At 45.1% G+C, this 15,057-nt stretch overlaps 1 protein-coding gene across 1 annotated transcript; it reads left to right on the forward strand.

The window, feature by feature from the left end:
• Positions 1-1,840: 1,840 nt before the first annotated feature.
• Positions 1,841-13,845, forward strand: TREM1 (triggering receptor expressed on myeloid cells 1). Its single transcript, XM_053602639.1, has 4 exons — positions 1,841-1,970; positions 5,111-5,470; positions 9,397-9,556; positions 13,614-13,845. Exons 1-4 carry the CDS (start codon positions 1,877-1,879, stop codon positions 13,717-13,719), a joined length of 720 nt encoding a protein of 239 aa, XP_053458614.1. The 5' UTR covers positions 1,841-1,876; the 3' UTR covers positions 13,720-13,845.
• Positions 13,846-15,057: the final 1,212 nt, after the last annotated feature.

Here is a 15,057-nt window from a genome sequence, read left to right on the forward strand (position 1 = left end):
TCCTAATTTAAATGCAGGAGCTGTCTCTAGTATAATAGTGAGCAATGAGCTTCTAGGGATATTTAAATCTAATTAGAAATCATCCTGAGACCATTTAATTCAAACCTTCCTCTTAATCTTTCAGGAACTTAATTCTCAACACAAAGGATATGTGAAGACACAAAAACATAGAAAGGGTGGGTATTAGCCATTATTTAAATATGGAATATATTTGTTGTAAGAAAAGGGCTTTGTTCACTTAAATGAGTTGTGTTAATCTGACTCATTGTTATAGAAACTGGGTAGGTTCCTCTCTGAGTCAGAAAATTTCAAAACCTCTCTGTGTAATTTCCATCCTGTGAGTCCAGAAGATTTCAATCCAAGCACATTTGAAGCCTGGTTTCTGATATTATTTATAAAACAAAGAATAGAATAAACTTTTAGTAAAATCTTAACTACAACGATCTCTGTAGAGGGTAATAACATGCCTTAAATTTCTTTTTTATTTGCAATTTTGTACAGATTGTTACATTGAACCATTTTAATTTAAAAAGTTAAAGTTAACCTTAAAAGTTGTTTTTGTTGTTTGTTTTAATTTGCAAACATGATAGATCCTTTGAGTTGTTTTCATACTTCAATAGCAATCAGCCTGAGTGTTAAATTTTAAGGTCAAATTGTTTTTTATACCTCATCCCACTCTGTTGCCATTTGTTACGCAGAGAAGAAATCTGAGTCCTGCTTATATCAATTCCTTTGAAGGAATCAAGTCATTTCCCCCCCCCTGTTTAGGAGCAGGAGTCTTTCTCTATTTAAATTAAAGAATTTTTTACCTAACAACTTCATAGTCGTGGTCTCATTTCATGAATTTTTTTCCTTGCCCATCTTGAACTCCCTTAATCTCCAATTTTAGATTTCTTCTTAGACCTAGAAAGTTTTCTTTTTAAATATATCTTTTAATCTTTGTTTATGATCCACCATAAAGGACATCTCTTATTTATAGGTTGGATTTCTATGATTTCTGCTCCTATAAACTTCTGAGCTCTTTAAAATGTCTGTTCATTTCACATTTGGGAGTATTTCTGGAGCAAATCTTCTCTCTTATTGATTTGATTTTTGTACGGTCAAATCTGCCCTTTTTGGTTCTTTCATGGAAACTTCTTTTTCTTCTTTTTCTCTTTCCATATCTTTCTTTGTCCTCCCTAACCCTGCTTCCCTTTTTTATCTAAGGCTATTCTTGCTTGATGGATGCAATGGCCTCTCAAATTTTTTCTGGGGTCACTTACAGCCCCGTGGGCTCCCAGGCCATGTATGTGGCAGTGCTGAGGGCAAGTGCAGGGTGTGTCTGTCTGGTGATGAAGAGAAGTCGACCTGAAGGCAGCAGAAGCCAAGAGAAACAGGGTGGGGGTGAACAGGACAGGATGTAGAAACAACAGGTGTGTTCGGTACAGCTGTAGCGAGCACTTTACATAGAGAGCTCGTTTAACCCTCACAAAAACCCTAATAGTGAGATATAATTACCCCAACCTGCCCTCCATGAGCCTGACTCTCTTCACTACCCTGATCTACATGGAAATTTTGTGGGGGAGTCTGGGGCTCAGGAGAGCCAAGGCCCCTCTACTCCTCCTACTATTAGTAACTTACTTGTATTTACACTAAAGATTTATTCTCACAAGGAGCTTGTAAGTTTGGAAAGGTAATCTTCATTAGCTCCAGAGAAGAGGAAATAAGTTCACAGAAGCTTACCTAAGACTGGAGCCCTGGCCTCTGGTTTCCTGCCTTGACGTCTGCAGCCAGAAGGACTCATGATGGAACACAGTATCCGTGCCTCCCAGGAATGGCATCATATCCTGTTGTGCAACTTTCCGGAGTCTCTAAGTCATAGTGCTGTCTTGTAGTCATGCCAGGAGCCCGCAGTAGCAGTTGGAATAGGTGCACAAGAAGGATGGGGACGGCCCGGCTCTGGAGGCTGCTGTGGGTGCTCATTGTCTCAGGTAAGGCAGGGAAGAGGTGCGTGCAGGGGAGTCCTTTGATTGGAGCTCCAGTGCATGTGGCCAACCAAGGTAGAGCCAAAAGCTAGTTATGCCAGGAGGGGTTTCTGTACCCAAATTTAGAATTAGGAGCATGTCCAGGGCCTGAGCACAGAAATAAAGGAAGGGGTAAGTTAGAGAAGCAACGTGTCTGTGCATTCTGATGTTGTCAGAGACACGCAAAGGCCTAGACCAGAATAATGATAAAGTAAATCTAACTGTGGCATGATCTAAAATAATTTTATTTGATATTTAATTTATTTTGTATCCCAATGTGATGCTTTTGATGTTGACAATCTGTCAAACCCAAAGACATCATTTGTTTAACAAATATTTTCCAGTGGCTCCCTATGGGCCAGCAAATACGCTACAGCTGAGGACACAGATGTGAACAGAAGAGGGCTGGGGCCCGTGTTCATGGAGCATGTCATCCCAGCTTCCCATTGCAGGCTGGGGCTGGAGGACACTGTTATTCAGGCGTGGCAGAGCTGGTCCATCCCGGTCTGGTCTCTACTTTTGTAGTCAGCACAGATCACACCTGCATTAAAAATGGAAGCTTTGGGGACTTTAGTCCCTCCTCTTCCTAATCTTTTCAACATGAGTTGAAAGCTGGGTTTGCCTTGGGAAGAGGAGAAAGATCAAGAAGAGAGTGTTCCCCTGGGAGCCACTACTCTGAGCAAGGTTATGGACAACTGCCTTGCAGAGCCTGCACACAACATGCTTTGGGTCTCCTTGGAGCTGGGATGATAATCTGGGTGGGGAGACGGGAGTTAGGTTCTCATGGACTAGTGCATTTCTTTGTTTTTCTGAAGGAGAACTGGGAGATGGCAGAGACTGAAGGTTATATAATTGTGTGAGAGAAAACCAGTGGTATATATTTCACTATCAATATGCCACCTTCAAAGCTCCTTACAGCAAGACACCCATTCCCATCTAGGCCAGACCTGCTCTAATCCCTGTCAGACCTCTGTGTTGGGGAGTGTAGCTCAGTGGCTTAGAGCAGACTCTAGAGTCAAACTCCTTTTGTTTACACCCTGGCTCCACCACTTAACTACTGCGAGACCTTGGGCAAATCACTTAACCTTTCCTTATCTATAAAATGGGAAGAATGTGGCAATAATCATATAAATTGTAAGGATTTAATAAGATAGTCTTTTAAAGCCCTTAGCACATGATGTTCAAGAGATAGATAGACTTTATCTTTTTTATTAACATATTCTAAGGACTTCTTTTCTTGGAATGGTGCATAGACAGCACTTTAGCCTTCATTTCATACTGTGTTTTTTCATAGGAGACTAGGCAAGTTTGCAAGCAAACTCAGTCACTTGTAACTTCCACCTCTCCTGGGGAGCTGGGATATAATAGAGATTTCTTTGTAACATTAAGGGGTTGGGGCTTCGATGGTGGCAACTCAAGTATAGAGTCCACGTGCCTGGCACAGAGAAGACTCTCAGCCCAGACTGATAAATGAGGGAACAAAACTTGGTTGAAGGCAACCCTCAGCCCCTGCTCACCTGTCTCTGGGACGGGCATTCCTGACCAGAGTTTGTAGGAACTGTCCAAGAGGCTTGTTTGCAAGGTTTCCTTACAAACTGAAGCCTAGGCCTGGACAAATCCATATTCACCCTGACTTGACCTTCCCAATCCTCACTGAGTCGGGTCTTCCCAAGGGTAGGCAGAGCTGTTGGCCTATTCTGGGGTGAATATGCAGGGCCTTCAGCAAAGGGGCAGCACTTGGCATTTTTCAATGGACATGCAAGGATGAGCATGTGTGTGAGCAGCAGTAGACTGACAACAGCATGGATCAGACCAGAGGATCATTTCCAATTCTTGGTGGTTAATCCGATTCAACTTCTAAGAGTGTGGCTGAAATTCCTGTCCCTGTAACCAAGGGTTCTCATATTCTGACATTTGGGTGGGGCAGTCTTTGTCAGGGGCTGTTTTGTGCCCTGTAGGGTGCTTAGTGGCATCCTAGGCCTCCACTGGCTGCCTGCTGCATCTGCCCATCCTAGGTCATAGCAACCAAAAATGTCCAGATATGCCCAGTGGCCCCAGGGGTGCAAAAATTGTCCCCTGAGTGAAGAAAGACTGCTGTGACTTCTTGACATCAAAAATAGAAGGGAAGATTTCTAGATTCCTTGTACCTGGGAAGTACCAGGGTGCTATTTAGGAGCACAGCTGAGTCCATCACTCAGATAATGCTGTGAGCTCTTTCTGCGCTCTCTCTTTCTCTCTCTGTCATCACTTTTTCCCTCTTTATTCTCTGGTCTCATTCTCAGATAACATATTTCACACATTATAAAACATTTCATATCTCACTAACCTATCAACCCCAGCAAGAAAGAATATTTTTCTTAATAGCTATAGCCATCTCAGGGAAGATTCTGGTAGGTCTGGCCCAGTTGTGTGCTCCTTCCTAAACCAATCAGCATGGCCAGGATGGGTGTACTTTGGTAAAGGCTGTGTCATGTGTCCATCTTTGAGAATGTGGACAGTCCCATCAGTGGAGCCACAGAGGGTAGTTCCCCTGAGAAAGAGGTGCTCTGCTACCCAAGGAAGGTAGAAAGGAATGCCAGCTACCACAGTCGGCTATCAATGTCCACCATGCTCTCAGGATGGCTTCTCACTGTTTGTCCAATGGTCTGTTGAACTATCTCTTTGCCTTGACTTAGATGAAGTTTCTCAACCTGTCCTGGGGAGACACTGTCCGCTGGTATCATGTCTTTGCATCCACTTTTCATGCGACACGATGCTCTCCATAACCTTTTCCTCTCATCATGCCCCACACACTCGTGGTCTTAGCAAAACATCCCATGTTCTGTCTCCAGTCAGACAGTTTCTTCCTCTCAATCTGATCACTTTTAAAATCTAATTTGCATGAACCATATGGAGTCTCACCCCTGCAGTGAAACCCACGGCAGAAAGATCTGAAAGGTCTAGTACTGGCTTGCAGGGAAGTTGCATCTTCCCTGGAGGCCTCCAGGACCTTGGCTGAAAAAATGGGTGGTTGGACAAGAAGAACAGGTGGTTCCTCTCCTTTGTTCTTTTTCCAAAGAGACAAAAGCTATTCCTCAGAGTCCCTGACTCTCTTTCCTTTGTAACAGAACTCCAAGGCACAGCTGAATCATGTGACTTAGAAGAGTGTGTCCTGGCAGAGGGAGAGACCCTGAATGTGCGCTGCCCCTTCAACATCCGGAAACATGCCAACAGCAGGAAGGCTTGGCAGAGGCTGAGGGATGGAGAGGAGCCACTGACCCTGGCAGTCACAGAGAGCACCTCAGGGGATCCCAGTGAAGTCCGCACAGGGAAGGTCACACTGGAAGACATTCCTCATGAGGCCATGCTGCTTGTACGAATGGCAAACCTTCAAGTAGAAGACTCTGGACTGTATCGGTGTGTGATCTACAGTCCTCCCAAGGACCCTGAAATCCTGTACCATCCTGTCCACCTGGTGGTGGCCAAGGGTGAGTGACCTGGAGGCAGGTGGAGAGAGGCAGGCCAGATGCGGATAGGGACAGTGGTGGCAGCAGAGCTGGGGCTCAGGACTCCCAGCAGCCTGTCTTCCTCTGAGAATCTCCTTGTCTCTCTTGTGAGGTCCATGAGAAGCATTTGGTATAACAGTAAGTAGGGGCTTCTATACATGGGGTTCCCTTGGGTAGCAGTGCCTAATTTGGAGTGTTGTTGTAGGAAGTAGGGTACAATTAAGGTAATTTAGTCTCATTCTTCAGGTATCCACTTAGAATCCATGTCATTGGGAAGCTTCCTGTGATCCACTCTCCCTCTCCCAAGGACGGATTTAGTGGTCCACCTGTGTGCTTCTAAAGCAGTGCCTCAGCAATTCCCAAGGGCACACACCACCTGCAGATTTTACCTCAAATGCAAACTCTGATGGACAGGTGCAGAGGGGGCCAGAGGCTGCTGGTACTGCTGGTTTGGGGCTCCCATTTTTGAGGAGCGAATCTCCAGAACTCACTTTGTGTCCCTCTTGCACACAACACTATCTCACTGGATAGTAGAGACCAGTTTCTTTATCTGTCTTCCCTATTAATCTCATACCTGCTTTAGGGAAGGGAGTGTGCCTTCTGAGCTCTGTATTTGTAGCATGCAGTGTGGTTTCTGGCCCTCATTAGATGTTGAATCGAGGATTGAATTATGAAAGGCAGATGGAAAGGAGACAGGTTCAGGTTCCTAGCATCAGGGCAATTCTAAGCCTAGGAAAGACAAGGTACATACATAAAAGATAACTTTTAAAGCTATATGCCACAAGTACAGGCAAATGAAAGGAAGAGTAAATGATATAAGGTAATTAGGAAATTATTCTTGGAGAAGGTGAAGAATAGCCGGCAAGTGCACTTCCAACAACATGAATAACCTTCTTCCCTCTTCCCTCCCTCCCTCCTCGCCACTCTCCCTCCTTTCCTTCTTCTTATCTCTGACTCCGGTGGATCTAACAGTATTTCTTTGTTTTTTGCAAAAGAAAACTTTGCTTCTTGGCCATGTGCCTTTCCTCCCTTAGCTCTATTTATCCTATCACCTATCCATCAACACTTAACTATCTACTCACCCATCCACCTCCTTCTTTTTATTATTATTATTATTTTTTTATTAAATCATAGCTGTACATTAATGCAATCATGGGGTACAATGTGCTCATTTTATAACAATTTGAAATGTTTTCATCACACTGGTTAACATAGCCTTCACGGCATTTTCTTAGTTATTGTGTTAAGACATTTATATTCTACACCTAGTAAATTTCACATATACCCTTGTAAGATGCACCATAGGTGTGGTCCCACCAATTACCCTCCCTCCAACCATTTCCCCCCTCCCCTTCCCTCCCTCTCCCCTTTCCCCTTTTTCTGGGCTATAATTGGTTTATGCTATAATATCAGAAATCCTTTCTTCTGCTTGCTCCATTCTGTTACTGAGGAATTCCACTGTATGTCTCAGATCTTTGAGGGCTGCAAATTCTTATCTCAGTGTGTCAAAATCTTTGGTGATTTTGTCTTTGCATTCATTGAATTCTTGAGACAACTTTTGAATTGCTCCTTGAATTTCTAATTCCAACTTTACCTTCATTCTATTAATCTTATTTGCAATCCAAACTCTGAATTCGATTTCTGACATCTCAGCTATTTGTCTATGAATAGGATCTTCAGTTGTGTCCACCGAATCGTTCCTTGGGGGAGTTGATCTACTCTGGTTATTCATGTTACCGAGTTTTTCCACTGATTCTGCCCCATGATTATTTTACACCCTTTGGCTAGATGAGCAGATAAGGTGAAGTCGGATTGGGGTGCTCCTGGAATAGTGATTAACCAGCCCTTTACCCAAGAGTTGTGATTGGTGTCTGTACCTTTTCCCCCTAGAGCTTTGCAAAGGACCCCATACAGTGCTATAGGCTGAGACACTGGGGACTTACTTTGTGTGGTGGGGCTAAGTGCTGTTTTGTTTTCAGCTAGTCTCTGTCCTACCCTAGTGAATTAGTTACACTGGGTTGAAGTCTCAGCTGTGGAGAAATATCAGCAATTAAGTCACTCCGACCCCTATGGGCAACAACTGGAAAAGGAAAATCAAACCTTCCCGCAACCACACACCCAGGGCACCACTTTGGATAGTCCTCAGGTGATTGGTACAGTCCGAGAGATCCAAATCAATTGTCCCAGTCAGCACTCCATCTCAAGTGAGGGAGTTCAAAAGGTCTCTAGCAACTAGATAGCAGGGGTCTGCTGGCAGCTTGAGTATGACTCATTCTGGTGCTCCATAGAGTCAGAAGGACCCCCCACCCCCACCCCACACACACACACACCAGCAAATGAATTAGTCTGGGAAGGTTGATGCCTCCTTCCCCACCTTGTACCTCTGTCACACCTAGTCACCGGTAACCCCACAGGGCTGTGGCCCAGTTCCCTCCAATGAGCTGATGCTCCAGGGGTTTGAGCCTGCCTGAGTCACAGAGAGATCTTATGTCTCCTTGGCCAGGCCTCACACTCTGCCACTATCTGGCAGGGGAAGCTGAGGCCTGACAACCTCGGGTGGTTAATGGAAGCTGGGGTGGTTGACTCAGTTCCAACCCCACCCCTGATTGATGTTGCTGACACTTATATTTGCACAGAATTTGTGATTCTGTTCTGGCTATATTCCCCTGTGGACCAGGCACCGTTTGAGTTCACAGAAACTGCAAGTCAGCCCCAGTCTGTGCCACTGCCCAGAACTGGTGTTTCTGTTTCCCCTGCAGTCTGTGCTGGGGTGGGTGTGATTAGAGCTTACACTCAGCTTTTGGTTTCCGACCTGCCTTTATCCCAGCTATGATCCCCTCAGGGCCAGGTGTTTCTTAGGCTCAATAAAGCAGTCCTGGTGCGGCCCTGCCCTGGGAGTATGCCGTCTCTGTGCAAGCTTCTTCAATTCTCCATCCCGCCATGCTCCATCCAGGCCAGTACCACCTCAGGCATACCCTTTGCTCACGAGGCTTGCATTACCATCCCAGATCTATTCTGCCAACATCTGCCACCAGACAAGATGCCTGGCTTTCTCTGGTTGCTCAGAGAGACAGGGAGTGTCCTTCCAAAATATCCCCAGGGGTGTGAACCCTATTGTTCCTGCTGCTGCCACTGCTGCTCTGTGCCCAGGGGCACCACCTCTCCCTTTCCCAGTTTCTTCAGTCCACCATTTTCTCCTTACCCCTGTGCTGCAGAATCAGCACAGACCTGCAACAGCCCACGTCCTGTCCATACCTCTTGAGAAAATGCCCAAGAATCTGGACTCCATGGGGGACAGGCTTCCAGACCTCAGGGTGAGAGTGGAGGGGAGTGCTGGGAGTTCAGAATTGCAGGTAGAGAATATATACAATTTTATAAAGTTTTATGCCTGGCAGGAGAGTGCCATGGCACCCTGGTAGGGGAAGGAGTCCGGTTTTTAGAGGGTCTCTCCCGTGGGATAAAATGGGAGGATGTTTGAATTCTGTTCTCTTGTTTTTAGGAAGTATACTGCTAGCCGTTCTCATGGGGGAGGGGACTCCCATCTGCTTGGCAATGGATTTTGTACCTTTTGTTTGTATCCTTGGGGTCACAGCTCACCTCAGAAGGGTTGATGTGTGTTCTTCAACCTTCTCTCTTGGCTCAGCTCTAAACCATCAGCTTACTTGCTAAACTTCTGTCCTTTAACTCTCCTTCTGGATGGGAGCCTCTGTGGAAAGCTGGCTCCAGTCAGCCATCTTGCCTCCTAATTTGCCCATCCACCTTCTTCATCATCATCCATCCACCCATCCAACCATCCACCCATTCATCCCTCTACCCACTTACCAACAATCCATCCATCAAATCGCCCACTCGTCCATCTATCCATCCATCCACCCATCCATCCACCCATCCAATGTGTCTTCTTGCAGATCTTCTGAGTACACTTGCCCCTAAAAAGAAGCCTATTCAGAACTTGTCTCCAACTAACACAGTTCCTCCTACCACCACCAAGGCCTCAAGCCCTCAACGTACCCCTGAGTTTACCATCTCCACTTCTGATCCCACAGTCAACCTTCAAAATGTCACCAGGTATGGTTTCCAAGCATCTGGGCCCTTGGATGGGACACTGAATCCTTTCCCCCTAGTCCATGTGCTGAGAGGATGTGGGAAGTGAGGGCTGGGGAGGGTGGGGCAGGAGCAGGCTTGAGTTACCTCAGTTTGTGTAGAAACGTCCAGAGGAAGAAGGAAGTGGTGATGGAGGGAGAGGAGGTTCTCAGTGAGGCTTTCATTTTCCAAGTTCAACCTTCCAGTTTCCTTGCATACCAGAGTAGGAAGGAGAGGGATATGACATGTTTCCCAAATTCCAATGGACCTTATCCAGCCCTGGGGTCTAACAGGTAGTGTTAAATGCACTCTGAACGAGAGACCTGCATTCTAGTGCCAGCCAGACTGTGTGACTTTGGACAAGTCAAGGCCCTTCCCAGATTTAGTTTCCTTGTCAATTCAGTGGGGGTACTAGAAAATCAGAGCTGGTGGTGATTTTCAACACTGTCAGCAGTAGATATGTGTTGTAATTACCTGGAGAATATATTTCTGCTTTGCTTTTTTCTTTTTTAAACACTGATTAAAGTGCCCTACCACAGGCCAATAGAATCAGAATTTGTAGAGGTAAGGCCTGTTAATATTTTTTTTAGCTCTTCAGAAGATTTCTAATGTGCAGGTAAAGTTAAGAACACTAACTTAGCATCCACATACCTCTTAACAGTTATTACTGAATACTCATCTGAGAATGTGTTTATTATTAAACACACAATAGGCAAAGAAAGAGTCTTCCATATTCTCACTAATCTAACACATCTTTTTTCTACATATTCTCATCTGGCCTTTATTCATATTTAAACATATTTTATCATAACCCAGCAGTAATTCTAGCTATAAACATTTCCACTATTTTCCCTGCTAAAATTATTCTTTGATTCTGCTTGCTAGTTTTCATAAATGTAATTTTAATGAATAAATACTTTTCTATCTATTGGAAGAGCCATTACTTACATAGTCATTTGCCTGTTCTTAGATAGACATTGATATTGTTTTCATTTTTATAGTATTAATAACTTTGAGATGAACATATTCTTTTTTTTTAATTTTGAGACAGAGTCTCATTCTGTTGCCTTGGGTAGACCCTAGGTAGAGTTCTATGTCATCATCATAGCTCACAATGACCTCAAATTCTTGGGATCAAGCTATTCTCTTGCCTGAACCTCCCAAGTAGCTGGGATTAGAGGTGCCTGCCACAATGCTCACCTGATTTTTCTATTTTTAGTAGATATGGGGGTCTCACTGTCTATTTTTAGTAGAGATGGGGGTAGAGTATTTGGTTTGCCTATTTTTAGTAGAGATGGGGGTCTCAGGCTGGTCTCTGAACTCCTGCCCATGGATCTGCCCAGTTTAGCCTCTAAGAGTGCTAGGATTGCAGGCATGAGCCACTGTGCCCAGCTGGATGAAATATTCTTGCAGATAACTTCTTTTAAATTGTTTATCCAAGCATCATTCCCATAAGAGAATCTGAACATCGATACCATTCTGTACACCTATAGCATAGTCCAGTGGTCTTCCAGCTGACTGGAAACATTTACAGTGTGATCCGTAAAGCATGAGTGAAGCAGTGTCACTGTAGATGTGCCAACAACATAAAGTTAGTATTTTAAACATATTTCTGCTCAAATGAATGCAAAGTGGCACCTGCCTTAATTTCTCCCTGAATGTGGACTCTTGCTCTGTGTGAGTAGAGGCAGTGCCTTTCCCCCTTTAGGCATGTCATTTCAGTGGCACCAGCCCTAGGGCCTGGTAGGTAGTCAGTGCTCATTAAATATTTGTGGAATAAATCAAATAAAAGATAAAGTGAACGTCAACATTTTTTTTTTTTTCACTACTTTCATCTTCTGATACGTAAGTCAAGAGACATAATCTTTGCCTATATTCCTGTTAGGGGCTGTACCTCTTTTATCTATTAACTTGATCTATTATCAAATATTAACCATTCTGTCAGTGAGCATCCAGTTGGGAAAGCAGAAGCCACTCCAGCTGTTTGAAAAAGAAGGAGTTTAATGCAGAAAGTTGTTTTCCCAGGTGAGAAAAGAGATGAGGCCCCTCCAACCCTGCGATAGTGAGGCATGTAGAGCTGGCCACTATCACCCTGTCTCAGAGGAGGCTCCCCAGAAGCAGGCCACAGAGAAAAGTCTCCTTAAAATGTTCTGAACATGATCTCTGGCAAAGTGGTTGAGGAAGTGGGACCAGGAAGAGAAGGAAGCCAAGTAGATGTGTCATCACCAAGGCAGGTCTCACAGAGTTAGCTTTGGCTTCATCTTGCAAGGGAGGTCTGGGGACCCTGGGTAACATTTGAATTGTCCTCAATAGGGCAGGGAGCTGGAGTATTGATATTCCTACTTTCATAGTCATTGGTAAAGGGCAGTTCTCACCAAGACCAGAGGCACACAAATTCCTAGACATTTCAGGGGATTGGTATCCTGTATGCAGCCTCTGAAAAGGGATGCAGATGGTGGCCTGTTGAAAATGGGCTAGTCTCAGGGCGGCGCCTATGGCTCAGTGAGTAGGGCGCCAGCCCCATATGCCGAGGGTGGCAGGTTCAAACCCGGCCCCGGCCAAACTGCAACAAAAAAATAGCCGGGCGTTGTGGCGGGCGCCTGTAGTCCCAGCTACTCGGGAGGCTGAGGCAAGAGAATCGCGTAAGCCCAGGAGTTGGAGGTTGCTGTGAGCTGTGTGAGGCCACGGCACTCTACCGAGGGCGGTACAGTGAGACTCTGTCTCTACAAAAAAAAAGAAAAAAAAGAAAAGAAAATGGGCTAGTCTGGGAGCCCAGTGCAAGAAAATGGCTGAGGGGACAATGCAGACTCTGGCAGGAGGGACTTGGGGAGGAAGTGGAGTTAGCCACACCCAGAAGCCAGGTCTGGGACTTTCTAGCTACAAGATTCCCATCAGGGCTGCGGTGGGTATCACGAGGGCTCTGGGGAAACATGAGGGGCAAGAGAGATGTTGGCTTCCCTGCCCAGTACCTGTATCTGGCCACTGCACCCATTCACTGACCTGGGGGTGAATTTAGGCCAATGGGCAGCTTGCTGCTTTCTGTCAGCATCATGCTTTTTCCCTCTGTGCTGTGTTTAAGTTTTGCATAAGCGATGTGTTGATTTGAAATTGATTGTTTTGTGTTTTGATGTGCTTGATTCTATTTCTTTATCACTTTTCTAAGATTTTTTCCCCCATTTTATTTAAATCTTTAGTACATGGAGAGGATTTTTTGCTGCATGGTATAAATTTTAGAAAAGATTTCTTTCATCATATTGCTTTCTGCAAGGCTGTTTGCTAAATAATCCTTACCTTTCCTACAGGGTCATCAATTTCCTTAGATGCCAAATTCTTATATAACATTAACTCTATGTCTGGACTTCTGTTTGTTCCATTGCCCTCTTTGCCTCTGTCCATCCCTGTGTCTATCATGTAGAGCACTTGTGTTCTCATATTTCAACATCTGCCGATGGAACAGGCTGAGTTCCCTCATTTGTTTGCATCTTTCTTCCAACATCTATTGATATTTACCCAGAACTCTTAGAATAAATTTACTACAATCTATAAAGAATTTATGATGGGACTTTCAGCAGGATTGGATTATTCTCAGTTTAAAGATAAGGAAACTGAGGTCAGAGAGGTGAAGTGAAGTGGCTCTGATGAAATGGGTCTGGGGCCCCACTCTCCTTACCACGTCACTTGGGAGGATGGCAGGCTGGATAGCTCATTCTGTTCCGTGGTGCCCTGCTTAGATGCAGGCCCTGTGCTCTCTACTAAATGTATTTCTAATCAGTAGAAATGGAAGGCACAGGGTCAGACAGTGTGGGAAAGGTGCTGGAAGGACTTAAGCGATAAGCATGTGCCTGTGGTTACAGCTACATGGGAGTCTGAGGCAAGAGGATAGCTGTGAGCTATGACACCAGAACCTCTACCCAGGGCAACTAAGTGAGACTCTGTCTCAAAAAAAAAAAAAAATCAAGACGTGAAGGAATTTTGTAGAGTGAACATTCATGTGTTGGGGAGTCATTACCAGCAGCAATCTTCAATCTTTTCTCTCCTCCAGGGTCCCTGTGTTCAGCATTGTCGTCCCCGTGGTCTGTGGACTCCTGAGTAAGAGCCTGGTCTTCACTGTCTTGTTAGCCGTCACACAGAAGTCGTTTGGATTCTAGACCCATGAACCCATGAGAATGACCTCTGACCTCCAGCCACATCCATCTGGCAGTTGTGCCGGAAGAGAAGTGGGAGGTGGGGGAAAAAAACTGGGTTGGGTGTGTTAATGAAATAAATTTTACCTGTGATCACAGGCTGTTTCTAAGGTCAGGATTCCACTCTCCTGGCCCTGCCTACTCCCCTTACTTCACTAATAACCCTAGGTGTGCACTTAGCCACCAGAAGAGAATGCCTTGGCCCTTGATGCCACCAGCAGCTCTGTATGAGCTGTAGATAGTCCAGCTTGTCACTGCTGCTCTTTTGTGTGTCATGAGGCACAGAGGGCACACCCAATGCTTCTCTTACTCCTTGCCCTGGAACATACAGTTCTGGCCCAACCTGGACAAAGCTCCTGCTACAGAAGCGTTGCACCCCTGCCCCGCTGGGACTTCCTCCCTCTAGCCTCAGACACTTGGGCTTCACTCTTCACCCTTCAACGCTCCCTTTAGCGCCTGGGATGCTTTCCAACACTCCCAGAAGGGGTGTTGAAAACCATGGAATGTGGAAAAAACAAGACACCATAGTACAAGTTACATATTTGGGAAAGAAAAATCCTGTTAAATTGAATACCCTATCCTGGGAAAATACTGGCAGGATGAACTGGGATCCATAGGATAGCATTGACAGATAATAGGGAGACAATATTGGGTGTGCTTTGTGCATTTTATTTCTGGATCCTGCAAATAATTCCATGAAGGGAGAGATGCATGTGACTAGATTAAAGCCACATGGATAATGTCACCACTTATTGGCAGGAAGGAAAACTAAAAAGTTCCTTTATTGAGGAACCTCAAAGCCATAAAGAATAGAACAACCTGTAGGTCTGCCTATGTCTAAATGCCTCTCTTCCTGTAGCTAACAGGGGGCAGGCATGGTGGGGTGACAAGCTCTCTCTATTGGAGCTCCTGGGGGCTTTCCCCAGGGCTCTCCTGGTTCCCCACTCTGCCTTCCTTTTCCTCCCCAGAACGCTCCCTTTAGCTCCTGTACCTGCTCCAGGGCCCTCACTCAAGAAATAGGTACCCAGGCCCATCTGTGCCTTGTGATCACCAACAGATTTCAATCAGTTTTCTATTTCCTACCTCTTTGGGCTCAAAAGGGGAAGGGGCCTCATGGGGTTGGGAGGAAGGATAGTGAGTCCTTCCATTCCAATTTAGCAATTGCCAAGGCCAATGTCATCTAAATTTCCTAAGAGCAATCACACTTTCCCACACATACATACTATCTGTCTTATGTTTGGAAAACGTATTCCTACAATCAGCACAACCTCTATGAAAAAATTACCCTGAGTGCAAAGGTGC

The sequence above is a fragment of the Nycticebus coucang genome, chromosome 9 (assembly GCF_027406575.1).
Source record: "Nycticebus coucang isolate mNycCou1 chromosome 9, mNycCou1.pri, whole genome shotgun sequence".
NCBI lineage: Eukaryota > Metazoa > Chordata > Mammalia > Primates > Lorisidae > Nycticebus > Nycticebus coucang.

Coding starts and splice junctions, on each gene's coding strand:
- TREM1 (XM_053602639.1), top strand. CDS start 1,877: ATGCCAGGAGCCCGCAGTAGCAGTTGGAATAGGTGCACAAGAAGGATG. Junction 1,971..5,110: donor GTGGGTGCTCATTGTCTCAG/GTAAGGCAGGGA, acceptor CCTTTGTAACAG/AACTCCAAGGCACAGCTGAA. Junction 5,471..9,396: donor CCACCTGGTGGTGGCCAAGG/GTGAGTGACCTG, acceptor GTCTTCTTGCAG/ATCTTCTGAGTACACTTGCC.